This window comes from Varanus komodoensis, unplaced genomic scaffold (assembly GCF_004798865.1).
Source record: "Varanus komodoensis strain SLA01 unplaced genomic scaffold, ASM479886v1 scaffold6_2, whole genome shotgun sequence".
In the NCBI taxonomy this organism is placed as follows: domain Eukaryota; kingdom Metazoa; phylum Chordata; class Lepidosauria; order Squamata; family Varanidae; genus Varanus; species Varanus komodoensis.
The window spans coordinates 15,791,902-15,813,867 of NW_025336346.1; the positions used below are offsets into that span (position 1 = coordinate 15,791,902).

At 38.2% G+C, this 21,966-nt stretch overlaps 1 protein-coding gene across 1 annotated transcript in view; it reads right to left on the minus strand.

Moving 5' to 3' along the window:
* The window catches only part of ERC2 (ELKS/RAB6-interacting/CAST family member 2), a 502,285-nt gene that overhangs the window by 186,201 nt on the left and 294,118 nt on the right, over window positions 1-21,966 (minus strand). The window contains exon 16 of the mRNA XM_044451516.1: window positions 12,082-12,217. Within this exon, the coding sequence (XP_044307451.1) occupies window positions 12,082-12,217 (136 nt within the window). The remainder of the gene's footprint in view (window positions 1-12,081; window positions 12,218-21,966) is intronic.

The window sequence follows — 21,966 nt, forward strand, 5'->3', positions numbered from 1 at the left end:
TGCCTATAGCTGGATTAGAAGTTTTGTAAAAGACCAGTGCTGAAAAGTTGAATACCAAATTCTTTGAGAAATTATTGAAATTACCACTGTTTCCCATGTCTTTCTAGGGTGTGTGTGCTGGTATATGTGGCAAAACTGAGTTGTCTGTCACAGCAGAGTGAATATAAATGCTCCTTGAACACCATGTGGAGGTAGTGCCAAGTCTGTGGTATCAGTGCTGAGACGAGTCATAGGTGCAGAATGGCAGAATTCAGCTTAGACCTGTAAAAAACCTTGAAAATTATGATAGGTAGAAAGCTCAGCAGACCTTTGTGTTCAGGGAAACAAGATATGCAGTCCAGGGATGAAAACTCACAGCTGTTGTTACAAATGGTCAGTTTTGTTTCTCTCATTATCTCATTTGTTTCTATCTTAAGTTCAGTTTCTCCTCATGGAGGAGTTATTTTGTTTTTGTTAAGTTCACATGCTATTTTCTGTTTTAATTTCTGTGTTCATCTCTCCTAACATGTGTATCTTTATTTACTATTTTGCCAAACACACACTTTGTTGTAAGCAATGTTCCTGGTATCTGTTATTTTAAACATTATTTTCATTAATATGCACAAGATTCTATAGACTTTCTCCTAATATAACAATCATTGTTATACATATCTTCTGATTGTTGAACTCCATAGCAAAATTTAGAGCAGTGAAAATTCCAAAGGATAACAGAGTTTCAGTTGTGTATTGATTCAAAATTACCAAGCTAAGTTAAAGGGTTGCTCTGCTGTGGAAACTACAAACTAGTTGAAAGCAGATTTACTTTTTAAAAGGACACCTCACACCCTCCCTTGATTAGCTGGGCCTCCTGAGGCTATGCAAAAGTTTCAAGATGAAGGGACTTAGATAAAGCACATTAACTAACACAACTTATCTAGAAATAACATAATCATTTACGGAACAGTTTGTCAGTAGATGGCCATGTGCCAGTGTACAAAAAGAATAAAGTTTTCTTTCTTTTTTTCTCCCCGCTTATTATGCTTTTACAGTTATTTTAATGTTTGGATGCACTGAAAGCCCAGATGTAGTTCATATCTTCACTTTTTAGAAAAAGAAAACAATAATATTGTGATGATGGTAAAAGGAGGCCTGGGAATGCAGTTTCAGACTGCAGGAGTGCAAAGACTTTTTATTAGCCAACACAAACTTCACCATAAGTTTTAAATGCTTACTATGCTGGTTCTAGGGATGGGTGAGCACCTCTGTATTTGCCATGAAAATCATCTGGGCTATGCAATCATACCTTCCAAGTACTCACAGGTCCTTGAAGAATTTTCCAAGGGCTTGAAAGGAATGATTCCAAAACCCAGATAGGACTCTGCCATAACTGACGACTATATTCAGTTTTTGTTCTATATGTACTATACTTTCCATTCATGTTCAGAATTGTGTTTTTATACTGTTTGGCTTTCTAGTAATTCTAGTAATTTTATTCAAATAAGTAATATATCATTCAATTATTTTACTGTTTTGAAATTTTGATTTACCCTGTGTCAGTAAAAAATCTTGTTTTATCTTGTTAGCTACTTTGGAAACAGGCAGGCCAAACGATGGGGAGATAAATAATAGTATCTTGACATATTATGAACAATTTCAGAGAAAGATGTTCACAGGTTGCCTTTTCATTAATGTTCAGCTTTACTGAAACCAGTGGAATTTACAGTTTGGAAAACTTAACATGCAAAACACTTTAGAAGCTGCCTTTATATTACTAACAAACTTTACTTATAAACTTTAAATTTATATTGAATTGGCTGAGATCTGCTTCTTTACAAGACATAGGTAATTTACTTGTACTTTAAGAGTGTTGAATTTCTGTCTTAAATTATTGCCTTTGACACTGAATATAATTTATATAATCTTGGATGTTTAAAACTCACTAAGATATTAGACATGCTATAAGTCAAACCTAACAGCAAAGAAATGGGTTTCTTTTAGCTTTGTATTTCAGATGTGATGTGCTGAAATGTTAACGTCATATTATAATGAAGTTATTGATACAGAGTTGACATATGACTTGATTTGCAGATGCCCTAGTTACTAAACTCTTGCAACTGTATCTCAGTGTAAACCTGTGGCAATTACTGCTGAACAGCGAGAGTTGGTTTAACTGAACTACTTCTTCTGACACATGCTGAATGCAACTGCCTCCTGGAGAATTCCACATGTGTGAAATAAGCACTGATGAGGGAGGGAAAAAGGTGTCAATCATCAAAAATTCCCTTGGTTGTTCTGCAGGCTTTTCTAAGAACTGTAATTATTGCAGTGTTTGTTCACGTGCATGTTTAAAAAAGCCTTATAAGGCATTTCCTAAAAGATATAGAGACAAAAAATCCTCAATGAGAAACTTTACCTAAATCAGAAAGACAGTGTGTGACTTTACAAAAAGTCAATTTTCTTCAATGCCTAACGTATTTCTTCAATACCTAAAATTTTCTAACACAGCATAACTATAATGGGCATTGATTCCTCTCATACATCTTGCTATAATATTCTCTTATGCATATCATTCATATAGCAGACTGGTATTATTGGGGGTTGGTCTTGGGTTCTGCAACTTCCTTTCTCCTGAGGTTCACCAAAGCCTGAGCATTTTTTAGAAATACTCCAGTGGGAGAACTGGGCTCACAACTGTCTTCTGGACTTGTATCTAAATTGTAAAGGACTCAGCCAAGCTCCGCAGCTTCATAATACAAACTGTTGTTCTTGGAGCTGTCCATGGTCTGGTAGACCTTATTTCTGGTAGAACCAAGATTCCATCACTACTTTCCTGCAACCTCCTTCCCAACATTCTGCTAACTACCACTCATGGGCATTCACATTTGGCTTCAGAGAGGTTTGTCTCTCACATCTATAAAATCTAACCAGTCATAATGCACTAATGGCTAATTGGAGACTCTAGGTGAGATGTAAGATCCCAGTTACAATTTTTAAAGATGCTTGCATTCTGTTATACCTTTACAGAGAGGATTTCATTAATGTTTGTGAACACCTTTCAGATTTTGGTAAGGGAGATTATTATTGATTATTCTGTCATCATCATCGCCATATCTTGTACATCGTTTTTATCATTTCAGTATCAGGACCTAGAAAGCAGTTATGCTTATTTAAGTTCCATTTGTAAGTCCACAGAAATACTTGTCATCCTGTAGCTTTAGTTCTTTATTCTGAGCATGATCCGGCTGAAGTAAGACAATTAACGTAATCTAATTTTAAAAGGAGAGGTATAAGTGCATGAAACACAAATATCTGTATACTATGTATTGAAGTCTAGCACACGTATGATTATCTTCTGCAGATTATGCTGAGCCTGTATAGTATAAGATGACCCTGTAAGAAAATACATATTTCCCACTGTTGGTGAGCAATATGTCTAATCAGTTGGAGGGCCTTCAATTTGTCCTGGATGGGGTCACACTGCCCCTAAAGGACAGGATTCATAGCTAGGGAAAGATCCTGGACCCAAAACCCGAGTTTCAAGTGGACTCAGTGGCCACAAGCGCCTACCTCCAGCTACATTTAATCTCCCTTTGGTTCTACCTGGACAGTCAGAACCTTGCCACAGTTATCCATGCCTTGGGAATCTCGAAGTTGGACGACTGCAATGCACTCTACATGGGTTTGCCTTTGAAGAGATTTCAACTGGTCCAAAATAGGGCAGCATGGTTCCTTGTAGGAGCTAGACCACACAGCCACAGTTCTATACCATCTCCATTGACTAAGAGTTGAATCCCAGGCTCAAGTTAAAATGCTTGTTTTGACCTATAAAGCTCTAAACAGGTTGGGTCCAAGGTACCTGAAGGACTGCCTTCTCCCACATGATCCTACCCAACAATACCTGGCTCAGAAGCCCTACCTGAAGTGCCATCCCCAAGGAAGGTGAAGAGGATGGCAAATGGGCCTTCTCAGTGGGTGCACCCTACCTGTGGAATCAGCTCCCCAAAGAAGTTTGCCTGGCACCTTCTTTCCAATCATTTTCTCTCCAGACAAAATCAGTTTTATTTTCCAGATATGTAAATAACTAATTAAAGAGTTTTAAATTAAGCTGAAATTTTCAATTGACTGACTAAATAAACTTTTTATGATCGAACCACAATCCTGACTGGAAAAAATGAAAAAAATATTTATTTATTTATTTATTTATTTATAACATTTGTATGCTGTCCAAATGTGCCACAGCACCTCTATATGACAGTATTATTAATACTAACAGTAGTATGTTTTTAATAGTTTTAAAAATATCTAACTACTATTTATTATATATTTTTATCTGATGATTTTGTTGGATGTTAGATGTACATCACCCAGCGAGTCTTACTGCAGTTTTTATAAATCAAATAAATAAATAAATATTAACTCCCACAGCTTTTCTTTGTGGGGGGGGGGGTTATTTATTTATTTAAAGTTTTTATATATTGTCCAATCATCATAAAATCTCAGGGAGGTTTACACACACAAAAATTAAAAACATTTATTACAACAGTAAAACAGTTAAAAACTCCTAAGTGCCAGTACTTGGTTCATCTTAAGTGACATGCCATTATCAATTAAAAACTGGGAAAATAAAAAGGGTTTATCCTGGCCCAAAACAAATAAGGCATCGGTGCCAGGCGCACTTCTCTGGGGAGCGAGTTCCATAATCACTGGAACTTGTATATGCTGGGTTTGTTGGAAATAAATGATGTGAAATGCAATGGAACTTACTTCTGAGTATGCATGTATAAAGTTGCACTGTCAGTCACAAACAAAAGAGTCAGCTGAGATTTGATACCAGGTATACTTGGTTAAAGAGCTCGTTCATAAATGAACTTACTGTATTTTACCAGACAGGTAACTGAAATGCACAGGTCCTAAAGAATGTGATCTTACAGAATACATGAACCCGAGGTCATATGTGAAGGGGAAAGGACACAAATGAAAAGGCAAGCCTTTTAGGCAGAAGACACTTTCAGTAGGGTTCTTTTGCAATGTAATCCTATGAACGACCAGTCAGAAGTAATTCCAAGGAACTGTGTAATGTTTTACAGCCTAAGGCTGAACTTAGTGAGGCTTATCTATATATGTAGGATTGCACTGACAAATGTTAACTTAATGTGCAAATGAAGCCATGTCTACTCAGAAGTCCCATTAAATTCAGTGGGACTTACTTCCAGGAAAGTGTATATAACAGTGACATCTTGGCATATATGAAAAAATAGCTGAATGTCAAATGAAATGTTCATAGAATGCCGATAGGACCATTTTAATGCATCAAAAACCACCAGAACCTCTGCACTGCTAATTCACCATACACATAAAATCTCAAAACCTGCCATCCCTCAAACTTGTCAAGCAACCTATGGGCCCTGCATAAATTCTCAAATACATTTTTCTTTTGCTGAAATAGGTTTGTTCAGTGCAGCTATAAAACAGAGGAAGAGGTTCAATACCTATGGAACATATCCACAGCTTAATAGAATCTTGTGCTAGCCAAGAAAAAAGGGTGCTTCAGTGGTCACCCATGGTAAAAATCAAATTTATATTCAACTTAGAGATCTCATATAAGCATAAATATTTTGAATAAAAAGCTAATGAATGGCACCAGTTGCTTTTCTAAATTGAATTCTGTAATAAAAATTAAAAATAGAATAAAAATGGAAAATAAATACATTCAGGCTAATTCATGAATAGATTTTTTCAAACAAAGAAAAGATACACTAAAAGTTTAACCACATGGAGATGACTAACACAAAAAAAGTATTTATGGACAGAAAGAAACACACCCACACCCACAGAGGGAGGGAGGGAGGGAGGGAGATTTCACTGAAGTGTGTGAAATTAATAACACACTACACATTTTGTTAACATGCAGACATTTCTGAGGTTCAAGATATTAGTTACACTTCCTATTCTGGCAAAATCCATGTATGATTAGAGAAGCAGAAAAATGGCAAGGGATGTTCCCATGAACAAATCACCAATGCACACACGCTTGCACAATACTCTCTGCTGGCTTTTCTCAGTTTTTCATTTGAAGACTTTTGCTTTGTGAGGATACAAATATTTAATATCTATGAAAACCTCAGTTTTTCAGACTGATCAGACTTCAACATAACCACTGGAAAAGAAGAAACCTAACTATCCCCAAGGAATCTTTAATTTGAAAACGGAAGCACTCAAAAATACACTTTAGTTTTCAAGCAATGAGTTGGAGCGAATCGTGTGGATATTTAAGAGAGAGTTGGCAAAAAGTACTGGCTCTTACATTTCTTCATATGTTAGAGCATTAATTTAATAGACCAGTGAAGGAGGCGGGAAAAAGAACATGGCCAAAAATGACAACTATTGTCCATTTGGATTTAGAATGAGATTGCATTAAGCAAAAAAAAAAAAAAAAGCTGCTAGTCTGAAAAAGTGTATCTGATTCAAGTAATGAAAAGTGAATGTAAATCTCAGCAATTTCTGCTGAACATTGCTGTGTGGTCTCTAGTATTAACTCTAAAGTTCAACTGCATTATATGCTGCCTAAAGCTGCATATACTATTATAAATGCTGAAATGTATTCATCAGGAAGGGGATCCATTTGAAACAAGCTGGCTTACCACTGCTGCCGCCAAAACAAATAGACAAAGACAAACAGACCCATATGATAAGCTGCAGCAAGCGCAGAAAAGGAAAATGAAGCCACTATCAGCTCTGTTGAGAAACCACCTTCAGAGGACCTTTACTCTCCATTCTGTTGAGCTTCCAGAGATCAGCTGTAGCTGCCGGGTCAACACTTAAAGTCTGAGGAAGCATTGCAAACTCATCAGCATCATGCCTGAGCTTCTCAGGCACTGCTGTACCATATAGTAACATCATATGATAGCTCGACCAATGGCAAGACATTCAGGATGGCAAAACGGGCCTTCTGAGTTGTTACCCGTGGGCTCTGTGTGAGTGATAATTTCTCACTGGTGAGTCACCACCAACAGGATGATGTTAAAGGGAATCATCTATTGTTTTGCTTGAGGGTACAGAGAGTAAGGGCCAAGCTTCTGAGCTGAGAAACTTTCAAGTGATGGAGACATGGACTGATATTGCTTCTTTATTCTATCCATAATATTTTGTATGTTAACTGAAAGTAGGATAATTTGGAATTTTTAATCACTGGAATTTCTGTAATCTGTTTGAACTCTGGACTAAACTGTCTCAATCTGGGCAGATTAGCTATGCCAGAATATGGCCAGGACCAGAGAGGAAGGAATATGTAATGAAGGTACTAATGTGATTACAGGCTGAGAGTGTGATGAAAGGGAATGACAGAAACATCAGGTGAGGTGAAGGCAATTTACAAATCTATGAGCCATCTATAAACCATTTGTAAGCCATCAAATCCAAGACTGTCTTTTAAGCATGGTGGCTGGTCTTGCAGAACCATGGAGCCTGAAAGTCCTCTTAATTAGAATGAAGTCCTTTAGGTCAGGTTTGAGGTTATGAAGTCTATTAGACCGGAATGCCTATGATTAAAACTGGAATTTTCTGTTGATGGACTGTCTACCGCACTGTGCAATGGCCTCCCTAACTGATCTTGCAGAGGTAGTACTCAAAGCCTGATAGACCTGGTGAATTTCTACATGCAGACTGTGGCTACTTTATTTGAATCACCTCATGGGTCTATCTTAAGTGATATGCCTAACAGATATTGTAGGTCACACCTTGAACCTGTTGTTCTGCTTGGGGGAGCCCATAATATTCAGTTGTCACAGACAGATTATTATCTGATTATTTTTGACCTCAAAGCCACCTGAAACATCCAAAGTAATGCTGGGTCTAATTCAACTGTATTCCTCCAACGAATGATGAATACTGGAGGCTTTCTGAAGCCCTTTGGCAATTATTTTGTGTCCCTAGTAATTCGGAACATATGTTCTAATGAGATCATCTTTAATTTCTTGTTTGTCTCCCACTCTGCTCCTTTGGTATGTTACAAGCCTAAAAAGTAACTTAAAAAGAGACTTGACATACATAAATGAACAAATAAATATTGTATAAATGAACATCTGTGCAATTTATTAAAATTTTAATGCATTTCAAACCTGCACACTCTCTGGATTTTGTCTTTAATGCTTTTGATGTCTTTAGCGTTTTAACATTTTTTATGAAGTAATCCTCCGAGAAAAACTGAAGAGTCATCTCATGTACCATATGAAGTCAGTAGAGGGAGTGATCTTAGTGTCTTGGGGACCAAATACTTTTTTGAATTCCCCGATCTGCTGTCAGGGATTTCAGCTCTGAACATGAATTTCCTTTCCTTATCCTATTTCAGCCAGCATGGAAAGAAACCATACCAGAAAGGGTAAATGAGGGCATTTCAGGGTACAGTGAAGTGAGGAGACTGGGAAGGCCAGGGTATAGGCCTGAAGCCATTCCATCCTCCTGCCCTGCTCTGTCCTTCCAGGATGCTCCAGATAGATGGTTGAAAAAGCTGGGTAAGAGCATGAGAAAATGAAATTTGTTTCTGTTCCTCCCTCCACTCTGCAGTGGATGCCCATAAACCTCCAAGTTTCTTCGCCTTTGGGTGGGCAAGGGGAGGTTAAAGGCATCCTGACTGGATTTCAACCTAACAACCTCCCCAAACACTTAGTGTTTTGTTGATGTTGTTCATTAGGTTTGCTAATAGCAGAGATCAGATTATAGGGCTATGACTCTGAATTTAAATGGAGGAAATCACTTGTAAAACCAATAGATTCTCATTTGCTGAGTTCTCCCTATTATACATAGAACTGTTCAGTGCTTTTTTTGTAAGAAAAAAGGTGCCGGAACTCACATCTTCTTAATCTTTTATTTAAATATATATATATATATATATATATATATATATATATATATATATATTCAGTTCTTAAAGCACTGGTTAATATTCTGGCCTTTTTATTAGCAGGACCGGTGGTTGAGAAGTAATTAGTAATTTTTTTCATTTTTAAATTTGGGGTCACACTTTTACACTAAAAATTAAAAAAAGATTTTCAATTCACCAACGTTTTTAAAAAAAATAAATTATTTACCTTTCGCACGTAGTCAATCACTGTACATACACCCACACACGTCAGTTGTGTAACGAAACATAACGGTCACCACCCGCAGTAAGCACTCAGTGTGCGACCACATGACCAATCACAAGCCGAACAGCGCCATCACAACCAGCGCGGACGAAATACGCATGCATCGGACTCAACACACAAGCAGCCTGCATGCACCATTTTAATGATTTTGCCACTGACCTGCTATGCTCAACAGGGCGATTCAAATCCATGTGGACCAAACATCAAATTTTCAAAATTTACTTTTAAAACTTGGAAAATCCATCAAAAAAAGGTGCCGGAACTCTGTTCCGGTGCGTTCTATGACCAAAGAAGCACTGGAATTGTTTTAGAGAAACACTGTCCTCCAAACACTTTTTCCTAAAATGTGTCAACTCTCTAGCCTACTAAAAATAGTCCAAATCAGAACTTTTATATTTTCTGTTGATGGCCAGCTTGGTAGCCCATTTTAAACCAAATGATGTTAAAATCAAGTTAAGAAGAGACTTTTCACCTCTAATGTTTGAAGTTATAGTAAGTGAGAGATTCCATGCTCCCAACACCATACTATCTACATTTATAAGGCATGGGGGAAAATAAGACAGGAAAGGGAGTAAGGAGGAACCAAATCTTACAAAGCAACAGGCAGAGGGAAAACAGTAGAGATCAGCAAGCCCTCCAATGGCAGAGACCGAAGATACCAAATCTTGCTTTGGGATGCTTTTCAATTTCTAATAAAAAATCCCCAGGAATTGAAAGAATGTGAACCATTTAGTTTATCAACACCCATGCCTATGTTATGTTATGTTAGTCGTGAAGTCATGTCTGACGCATCACGACCCCATGGACAACATTCCTCCAGGCTGTCCTGTCCTCCGCCATCCCCTGGAGTCCACCAAAGCTCTCACCCACTGCTTCAGTGACTCCATCTAGACACCTCATCCCCCTGCAAAACCATGCCAGCTCCCAAATATACACAAGAAGTGAGAAAGAGACAAGGCATCACAATGGCTACAGGCTGATAGCATCCTCAAACTCTGCCACAAAAATAATATTATTTATTATTATTTGCATCTTCATCATCATACAATCCCCACCAAATTCATTTTAATATAAAGCAATGAGATTAGAAGACTATCTCATTATTCTTTCCTCTGTGACAGCACAGCAGTTTATTTTTAGTCAAAGTAGCCACTATGAACAGTGGCTGACCATTAACTAAACAGCTTCTTAGTCTTAGTCCAATACTGAGAGAATGCTGAATGGGAACTCAGGAGATCCAGATTATAGTCCCCACTCAGCCATAAAGATCATTGGGTAACTTTAGGCCAGTCACTGCCTCTCAGCCTAACCTGCCTCACAGGATAAAAGGATTGTGAGGCATAAAATTGAGAGGAGAACCGTGTAAGCTGCTTTGAGTTTCCTGCATGAAGAAAAACAGAATATAAATGCAATGTAACAACATTAACAGCATGAAGAAGCTCTATATCACACCAGTTCTCAGAAAGACACAGATTCAGATTAACTGTAGGCAAGACCCTCTACTTTCTGCTGCATCAAACCTGATTGTACAAGAAGGAAAATGTAACAGATGGAGAATAATGCCATAAAGCTGAGCAAAAATCCCTCCATTAGCCACCCCATTAAAAGGAGGTTCACAAGTGTTTTCCCAAAGCAGCTAAAATTCTCTAAGAGGTTTCATTTTTTGGTGGGGGATGGAGCACAGCAGCCTTTCTGTCCTTTTAACCTCTTCAGCCACTGCCACAGGTGCTGATGGCAATAGCAGAGCTCCTCCACTGGTGGAGAGGGCAAATTAAGTGAGAGACCACCTAAGAAATGAAACATTTTTAGCAGGACCAGAAGAAATCCTGAATCAGTTGTCAAATATGTAACAGTATACACTAATTAAAAGAGAAGTAACAAGTATTCAGCATAACCAAGGAATCTCTGCTGAGGCCTGGCAGCAACACACAGTACCTCCAGACCTCTCCAGAAAGAGGACTGGTAAGATTTAAAAAAACCCTTTCTCCCCTTACATGACAACCAACATTATAATCTCCTCATTTACACCACTTGACATACAGGAGCACTGTCACATCTAGCCATTGTTTGGGATCATGCTGCTGTTATATGAACACCGGGTACATTTTTTAGTTTTGAGAAACAGATTGTTTAGTTTTGAACTGTTTTTATACCACTTTTCGCCACAAAGGTTCTAAATGGCTTACATATGAAGCCATTCTATTTGTACAGCAGCTGATATTGCAGAACAAATCCGTAGGTGCAGAACCTCTTTGTAAGCAAATAAAGCTAAGCAACAAGAGACAGCGAAGCAAAACATAATCAGCATACTTATTTTATCTGTTATTGGACAGCACTACATTAGACTTACAGGGGAAGAGAGTTCTCTTCTCTATTTTCTTCATTATGTTTCATGCAACCCAACTTTTACAGCTACTAATTTCCTTCTTAGTCCACATTCAGATTAAAGTAATGCTTCTGACTCAAGTGGAAGATAACTTGGAAAACTACACCAGCATGACAGAGCACAAGAGCATGGATACACAAACTGTGTAAAATTGTTTCTGTCTAGGGAGAATTACAGCCAGCCTTTTTTGATCGACAGTGAAGTTTAGTCATATTTTTTGTAAAAAGTCAAATGCTGTTCTTTGTTCTCTGCAGAAATGGTAGCGCTACTTATAGTTACCTAAATCTTTTCAGCAAAGCCAAGGCATTAGCAGTAATTATGAGAACTGTTTACTTATATCATAATGATACTTATCAAATAAAGTGGGCTGTTCCCTGTCTGTAACCATCTTTCTTTCTTTTTTTTTTTGTCAGTTATGAAAAATGGTGCCTATGAAGCAGTTACTTATCTGTCATCAGATTTCAAGTAAATGTGTTTGTTTACTTGAATTTATAACACAATTCATCCACAACATTTTGGAACATGAAAAAAATGTTTCCCATACTAATGTTAATAATCAGTCAAGCAACCCACCTGCAAATGCTGGGAGTTATCTGTCATATTGTCTTCACGCCTGCGAACTTCTTCTAGCAATTGGGCATTCTTCTTCTTTTCCATTTGTTGATTGTGTTTCAGGTTCGCCACTTTCTTGTTTTGATCCTTCATATGTCTATGAATTGTATGCATATGCTGTTAATGCTAGCATTTCTATTAACATTACAACACAGATGTGTAATTAATGGAATAAAGCATTTACATCATAAATCTAGACTTACCTAGAACATATAATCATATATTAACTTTATATTAAAGTTTGTAAACTGCCCAGAGAACCCTCTGGGCTACTAGAACAGTATAAATGCAACAAATAATATATTAAACTGAAGAGATCATTGCATAGGAAATGTAATCCTGGGTGGCGACAATTTGTCAATTATGTTAATATGTTTAATATGACTATGTATCATAGTCTTTATGATATGACATGAATGCATTAGGTGATTTAAAAACGATTTGTCTGGTTTGCTCAAGTATGGCTTTCACTCAGCAAAAAAACAAAAAAACAAACAAACACTTTAAAGATAAATTCAAATCTATTATATTATATTTTTAAAGAATGAATATTTCTTTAAAGAATCAACACTTCTTACAGAATTAAACATTCTATAACAAAATTATAAAGAAAAGTATAATCCTCAACTAAGATAAGAAGCTATTTATTGTTACATGGTGCCTCTAAGAAATTTGTAAAACTATTTGTAGAATAGAGTTTCTACCTGCTTGGGTTCTTAGATATTAATTTATTTGACTCTTTTATGATTCTGAGGAATTTCCTTCTTTTTATCTATATAATAATGGTCATGTGCAAATTCCAAATGAGATCTACACACTAATCCCCTTTTGGCAAAGGGAAAGGGTGTTTTCAAATGCCCATATGATCACTGGGCATTTTCCCATTTTTTCAAGAAAATATTTAGCTACAGCTGGATGCTATAGCAATTGGTCAATCATATCATGCTTCCAAATTAGGTCCTGGACATTTACTGTTTGCACTGAAGACCCTTTTGTGAATATTCAGTAAGAAAGAGCATTATTGAACCTTAAGATACTTGTGGGAAAGTAATAGCACACAGAATATAACAGTGACCCATGCACCACTGTTACACTGAATTTACATGAGAAATCTAAACTCTCCCATAATCCTAAGGTAAAAGTCAGTAATAGTATACCCCCGTGAAGTTGTGGTTCAGCGTTCGTGGCTTCAGTCTTTCACGGGATTTTTCTCCGATCGAGTTCAAGCCGATCTCCTTGCAAGTAAGCTGGCACCTTGCAAGGAGATCGTTTCCTCCAAGTTTGGACTCGTTCGGAGAAAACCATCTCTGCTTGTGAGTGCCCCTGCCCTGCCACATGCACACGCATGCCCCCCAGCCCAGTCTGGCTCGCACTTCCCGCCTGCACTGCCTTGGTGGCTGGCAGCCATCACTGGCACCAAATTCACGGTTTTTCACAATTCACGAGTGCTTCAGGAACGTAACCCCCCACCAATTTTGGGCGACTACTTAACCCCAGATATTATTATATATTATATCTAAGGAAATCATTAAGACTCTCAGACCTGCAAATGGGGGGGGGGTTTAATCACCTTATATAGTGGGACATAGCAATTCATATTTTTATGCTGCAGCAAAATAGGTTTAAGGGCCTATCTTCTTCATTTAGTGAAAAGACAGTAAAGGGGTACAAAAGTATGATCTTTCCCCTCTTACTTCTTGCAAAATATAGTAAAGAAATATTAATTTATATCCTACAGGTTTATCTTCTGATTTTACATCTTTTTCTCCTTTTGCATCCAAACCCTTCACTTGCACAAACTCCGCACTTCTGTTGACAGAAACTGAATCCAACTCTCTATCTCTAAATGTAGATGATTGCTCTTTACTTATCAAACTTACAAATGCTGGAAGTACCTCACTGAGTATACTCTGATAAAAAGTTGTGATAAAAATAACTACCAAGTCCCAGGTTAATCACTGATGCATCACAAAAGCAAAGCCCACATGCAAGATGCTATCGATCAGTGGCTTTCAACTTAGCATTGTGTTCACAGTGGGGGAGGGGGGAGGGTTAGGCAATGCCGCCAGAGAGGGCAGGAAGGGGAGAGAAGGCTTGGCGGGATCCTACACTGTGTCGATTTCAGTATTCTGGTTTTTTGTTGCTTGGTTTCTGGTTGTTTTGGAGAACTTTCTTTCTTTTCATTTGGTATTGTATTTGGACACTAATACACTCATACGGTATTGTTGTGTTTGTTTCTGCCTAAGTAGTCCCCAAGGTGGTTTTCCTGTTTTTGCTGGTCCTCAGCTATGAAAAAGATGAAAACCACTGCTATAGATCACTAAGCTACGGTTATAAGGTAAGTGATTTGGTGGAAACTAAAAATCCTACTTATGCCCTCAGCTAACTCTTTATGCATATCATGGTGAAGAGCGGTATAGAACCGCAAATGATGACCAGATGAATCTCAAAGCTCTAATACATCAGTGGAAAATCAATACATGTGACAAAATATCTGAGCTCCACAAGCACTTAGTACTCCTGAACAGCACCCCTGCCCTGGGCCTTCCTTCTCTGGTACTCCACAGAGGCTTGGAGATGTCATTCAGATTTCCATAACGTTCCGGACTAACATTACTTCAGTGGTGCTCCAAACATGGCAAGAAGTTTAAATTGTAGTGCTAAGGCTCCTCGTCTAAGCCATATAGCGCTCACTGCAGTGAACAGGTAAGTCCATTAGGGCTCATGGGGACAGGGCAGGGATGCTGATATAGAAGGGACCCACCAGAGGGCACAACGCTAAGAGCCCCTTCAAGCCTCATGAGCCAGCCCTATAAAATACAACAGAGATTAACATGTCAGTATATGCTGGTATGGTCACATACTGGCCCTCTAGCTACTACTTATGTTTTAATCAGAGATCATAAGACTCAGATAACTGACAATTTTCAGAATATAATAGTCTCTGTGCCCATGATGGAGCACTTGGATATCCATTTCATTGTGAACACACCAAAATCTAGATTGAGGGAAACATCAGCTGAGACAGAAAACAAATGGGCAGACATGCTCCTCAGGTTGATTTAATACTGTAATTGTCTGTTATAAGGGACTTGGTTTCACTAGCATGCAGACACTGTGTAATGATTGCTTAATATTTATGCTGAGCATGTTGCTTGCCCATTCAGCTTGATTAGCCATAATTTAAAATGCTCCCTGATGGTTTTTCCTTAATCAGAAGGTCAGCATGTTGTTTTAATACAAATGGAAACAATCATGATGCAAATGCTATTCAGTAGGAAGGCCACCAGAAACTACAATAGGCCTGTATTTTATAGGATACCCTGGGCAGCAATTTGTTAAGCTATCAGAAAACTTGATATGGATGAAGCAATGCTATAGGAATGCTGTGTTTTCACCAGGGGAGTTTCAGAGCAGAAGGTGAGAACTTAACAGCTTCAAACTTTAAAAAAGTAATATTTACTAAAATGGGAATAGAACTAAGAAGCATAATGAGGCATCGTTCTGAGGAACAGGCCTACGGACCAAAAGCAACAAGTGCATAGTGTAATTTCCCCATTAATTTCCTTTTCTGAAACCCTCAGCCCCAAAGCGACTGCTCTCTGAGCAAACTGTTAACATTTAATGTATCCTGCTACAGTACTACTGCATCCAACATTGTTAATAATGCTGGATTTCTGAGCTTCACTGTGCTAGAACTAATACATATTTGGCTTATCTTCTATAAATTTATTCATTTCCATAGATTTATGGAAAATAAAAAGTAAACTAAGATGAAGATGGTATGAGTCAAAGAAAATAAATAAGGCTACAGAGCTATTCAAAATCTTAGACAGACAAGTAGAAACACAGAGAAGATTAAATCAAATCAACCAATACATACAGACATAGACCTACAGTGGATAGCAGGATGTTCACTACGTGTTATTCTAATGACAGTATGACAAATTAAATGATCTGCTTCAGGGATCATTAGGTCCTATGTCAGTATCTAGAATAAATTAGAAGGACCTTTCCGTGCCTAGTATTTTTGTCACCATGTAGCCAATAAAAAGCTGCTAAAATCTACTACTGCTCCATTGTTAAAAAAAACCAGTCCAGTTAAATAGAATGTTCAATATTTGTCCTTTGATACTGATGTCACCTTGACACTGAAGATTAAAGAGGAACATCACAGCCCCGACCAGAAGTTAAGAATATGTGGGGATGGGCTACTTTTATTTTCATTTCAGATATAAACAGCCATCCCACTAGCAAGTAGGTGATTACATAACACTCCACATACAGCCTAATTATGCTATTCTTTCAGAAATGCTTGAAGCAGACATACTAAAAGATAGACCACAAGAAAGTTTGCTCTAACAGGGAAAAGAAGTTTTTCTGAGTTATTAAACAACAATGTTGTGAAGTAGAATGGAACTAGTAAGTAGTATGGTTTCATTCCTGCTTTCATAAACATAAGGCCTAATGCATCACTGGGTATTAGGTTCTGAGCATTAGTTAAATAGATTAGTGGAATCTGCAATAAGCTATTTCAATATTGGAGTGTTCCCTGTTCAGAATTCCAGCTGCTCCATCCCATTTCCCCACATTTGGATCTCCATTTCCCCGCATCACCAATGTGCAATCAGATTTCCATGTTCTGTGATGCATTATTTAGAGCAGCATAACCTTTTCTGCCCCAAGGACTGCCTCAGGTATCTCCACATAAATATGTACATGTGCATACATGCACAGAAACACACACATCCTCACTCATATTCTTATATTCACATACATAATGCACATACAACCCGGCAGTAACTTGTCTGGATCTTGTAGTAACATAATCCGCTTCATCTCAAAGCCTTTTCCCAAACACCCCAATAGATCATTTGCAGAGCACCCCAAGAAGCTGGTAGACACAGCTTCCTAGGATGGTCCAAGAAGATTTCAGAGTATGAAACTTCTATGGCACGAACAATAGGACTTGTTCCTTATTTAAATTAAACCCACATTTAGAATGGGGAAATAATAGCAATGCACAGATCTATATCAATAAAAGACACTGTACAGTCCTAGCAAGTGAAAGTACCTCCTTAGAAACAGAAAAAGTGAAACAGCTTCAGTTTGGGCTCAATCTACTCTCAGCTGTACCAGTCTTATAGAGAAGCTAATAAACTAAAACTCATAGAGTTATCCAAAGTTTGAGAGTCCAAGTTATCACAGCTTTGAAAAACCTAAAGAAAGGAATTCAGTGCTTCCAAACCACAACTTCCCCTTGATCACTCACCCTTAATATGTCATCCCACCCAATGGCTATTGGCTATTGCCTTCTCCTCTTGAAGGACAGACTTGAGTTTCACTCAGATGTGCCCATACATAGGTTTAGAAAGGAGGTAGTTTTGTGACCCTGAAAGACTAGACTATGCCAGTGCTTGGTTATAGTCCTGTAATATGGGATAAAAAGGGAAGTTGTTTTTCCTCAGGACTCCATTTTGCCATTTTTGTGCACCAAGACCTTTTTCTGCAGCATAAAGCTTTTTCCACCTCACACTCCTTGAGTGCTTGATTGACTATTGGGCACACCAGGACTGAATCCCACTTTTGTGGGCAATAATTTTGGCATCCAACATGGGGCAGCCTTGTCTTGGTTACATCAAGTGGCAGCCCTGTAGTGATCAACAACAGACTGCTGGCCAGCAAGGGACCTCTTGACTTAGAAGGGAAAGTCCTTGGATAACAGGGATTACCACCTCGCTGAGTGCGATGCCATTTTGAATGTGAGGGTTGGAACATGAGTACATTGGATTGTTTATGGCTTTGCCTTGGAAACCTGAATGGTGCAGGGCTTGTGAGTTGTCTCAGTGTTTGGTAGTGGAAAGTGAGGGAAAGAAGATCTTTGAGGCACCACCCAAGGATGAATCCTGCATGCGGCCTTTGTACAATACCCCCCACCAGCAGAGATTTCAGCTTGGCAGGCTGCAGGTTTGATTTCAGAAGGCACCTGATGTGACCTGCCTCCAACTTCCATCCTATAGGGAGGCGTCAGGGGAGGGGGGGGTCATCTTCCACCCCCCCCCCACCAGCACAACTGTAAGAATGGATTCTGGAGAACCTGCCTCCCCATAACTAGGGGTTGCTGGAAGCCCACACTGTTCAGCAGAACCAGTCTGTAGCAATACACCCCTATTCCATGCCCCACTGCGAGTGGCCTCTGATAGCTTAGGGAATTTTGTGTGACTGCCTGTGGATGTGCCTGCATGTTCCTTTTACCAGCTCTGCTTTGTATAATTGGAAGAATCATGCCTCAAAGTGACTCATTCTAGAAGCCAAGCAACTACACTCGTGTTCAGAGAATGTGTCCCCAGGGCACTTGTCACAGCGGGAGATTCAATCATTCACAGACAGCTGGATTTGTGATGGGAATATAATCCACATGATAGACTGCATGACAGATACAAAGATCTTGGATATCATGTACTATCACTGACTGTGATCATGGTCCTTGTTGGCACCAGTAATACAGGAAAATATAGTAATTCCAGGCGCTAGAAGCCGAATTTAGATTGCCAGGTAGAAGACTGAAATTTCAGACCACCAAGGTAGCTTTCTCTGAAATGCTACTTGTTCCAAATGCAGCACCAGCAGGTGAAGCTGAGAGTCCCCTTGTGTGGTGGTTCAGGATGGAGGCTTCAGATTTGTTAGGCACTGCAGAATATTTTGGTACAATCAGGCCTATTCTAGAGCAATGTACTCCTTGAATCCATAAGAAACCACTGATGAAATGAAACATAAAAGGGAGGCAAAGCAGTTTTTAAACTCAGTCGTAAGGAAAGGGAAAATATTTAGCGTAGTTAAAACAAGCACGGATTGTGAGGGGCTCCAAAAGGATATCTTCAAACTGGGAAAATGGCCATCAAAATGGCACATACAGTTCAGTGTAAGCAAGAGTAAAGTAATTCACACTGGACCAAATAATCCCCACTTCAAGTAAGATTATGGGAAAATGTAGGTTCTTGACACTATTCTAGGGTCTACCTCCAACTGCCACCTCTGAGGGAGACTCAGGTGATGACAACAAGAAGGGCCTTTTCAGTGGTTTCCTCCTAGCTGTGAAATGAGCTCCCCACTGAGGCCCACTTGGCACCAACTTTACTATCATTTTGGTGCCTGGTAAATACTATCCTCTACTGCAAGGCATTCAGGTAGTTTACTTGAGCCTGCTAGCTGTTAGACAGAGAGAGAGAGAGAGAAGAAGAAGAAGAGAGAGAGAGCTGCTTTAAATTTGGTTTTACATTTTGTACTTTCATACATTTTTATGATGTTTTAGTATGATCTATTTTATAGTTATTTTATTAGTGTGCTGTTGTGAACTGCCCAGAGAGCTGTGGCTGTTGGGCAGTAAATAAATTAAATTATTATGAATAATAATTATAGATAGAATAGTGCACACTTCTGGTCCCCACAAGAATATAGAGATGGAAAAATGATGTTATTCGACTGGGGAAAAAACCTGCAGAAACAGAAAATTAACATCAAGGAGCTGGAGGAACGCTGGTATGAGGAAAGGTTAGAAAAAAGGTGAGTAATGGACAAATGGTAAAAGTTTGTGGAATTATATATGGTGTGGAGAGAGTGAACAAGAAGACATTTTTCCCTCTCTCCTGAAGCCATCCCATGAAGCTGATTGATAGGAGATTCCGGACAGAAATACTTTATTACACAGTACTTAGTTAAACTATGGAACTCATCTCTGCAAGATGTAGAGATGGCTTTAAAGGAGGGTTGGACAAGTTCCAGTGGAGAAGAAGACTATCAATGGCTACTAGTCTTGATGCTACATCCTGCCTGCAGTATCAGAGGCATTATGCCTCGGGGCACCTGTTGCTGGGGAACTTGGGCAGGAAGGTGCTGTTGCACTTGTGTCCTGCTTGTGGGTTTCCTCTTGGACTAGATGGACCAAGACTACAGTTTAGTCTAATCCAGCACAGCTCTTATATTTTTCCTTCCTTTTTTGGGCCACAGCAGAGGTTAGGGGTTTGGGAGGCTCTGAAGGCTGCCTGCAGGCTCCACTTTTTGCACTCCTGCTTTACTGGATTGCTTTGGGGCTTCTCCAAAACATAGCTCCTAAACATAGGTAGCTCCTAAACATATTTAGCATTTTGTAAACCTGGGCTACCCTAAGCCTGCTGTTCATGCATATGGATGATGCCATTGGGTGACGTAATAACTGGCATTTGCAGATTGCAGAGATTGCCATTTACATATGTGAAATCCCTTCTATACTTTATGATACATCACATTTCAAGGCCTGTGCTCTACTTTAGTTCACTTTTGGAGTCTGAGAATGCAAACAAACAAGATCACCTTGATTTTTTTTTTTAAAAAAAGCTGTTTAAAAAGAGTTTCCAAAGCCACCTTTGGGGTTGCCACCACTGTATGGGAGAATTCTTTAAAATACGTGAATCTTGTCTGCATAGAATAATCCAAAAGAAATCCTAACTATTTTATTGTAAGGAATAATAGGGACGTGTATACTCTGTGACAATGTCCTTTTTCTTTTTCTTTTGACATGTCTTTTCTCTTTATTTTTGATAGTAACATAAATTCAAACCAGTATGTAAAGTTTCCAGCTTTAATTAGGAGGCTCACTACATTTGCCAAAAGCTAAGGAATATCAGCCAAAAATAAGTAGTATTTCATGGTCAAGGTAGCATTTATCCCTCTTGAAAAGTTAAAAATTGTTTGCTTAAAAAATGCAGATATGTAAAATACTCCTACACAAGGAAGAAGCAGAGTTTGTAATGTTTCCCTAAAGAATACTTCACTTCCAATACTTTTCATCACATTAAACATTATTATGGTGGGAGCCAGTTACAAAAATCTTAAATGTCTGAAAACTAGTTACAAAACCTACAAGTATGCCAGAAATCTTTGGGTCTCACTGCCAATTTCATAAAAGAACTATGCAAACACTGTGTTTGGGCTACATTATGGGTAATAAGCTTACCTATGCTCTGGTCCATAGCAATTAACAGAAAATAAATCAACAACAGAAAATGTATCAAAATTATATTTAGCATGTGCATTAAGTCTAAGATATTATACATGCAATACTTTTATCCTAAGAACTACTTGTAAAAAACAAAAAAGAAAGGGAAATGAAAAACTTTAAGCTGATGAGAAAACATGCTATGGAATGGGTCATTTTATTCTAAGTATGTTGCCTGATTGTATTTTGCAAGTTAATACAAATAAAATTAGAATTATTTGACATGAAGTATTAAAACAGATGTGTTCTTATTTGCTTAAAATTAATTGTAGACAACACTTAATGGTAGAACCCTCTAAAGGCAGTATACTTAAACGAACATACAAAAGTATATAAATGGGCAATAAATAAATTTACAATACTTTAGAACACAATAAACACATTATACCAATAAAGCCTGCAGCCCAGATTATGGAAAAGCCAACAAAAACAGGTAGATTTTCGAGTTTTCCTTACATAGTTTCTTTTTCAGAAATGCCCTGCTCAATATTATTTTTCTGGCAAGAGTTTAAGATGACACTCTACTCCCAGGCATTTAATGGCATCAGATAGGACACGTCAACTGTTTTAACAGGTCTACTTTTTATTCAAATTTTCTGACTTGTTTGAACTGTTTTAAAAGTCATATGTTGGACTACTTTGCTGTATTTATTTTATTTATTTATTTATTAAAACATTTTTATGCCGCCCCATTCGCCGAAGCCTCGGGGCGGCTTACAACATAGATAAAACAAGTTAAAATCCATATAAAATAATCTTAATTCAAACTCACATTATAAAATAAGCCGCCCTGGCCAGATAAAATTCAATTG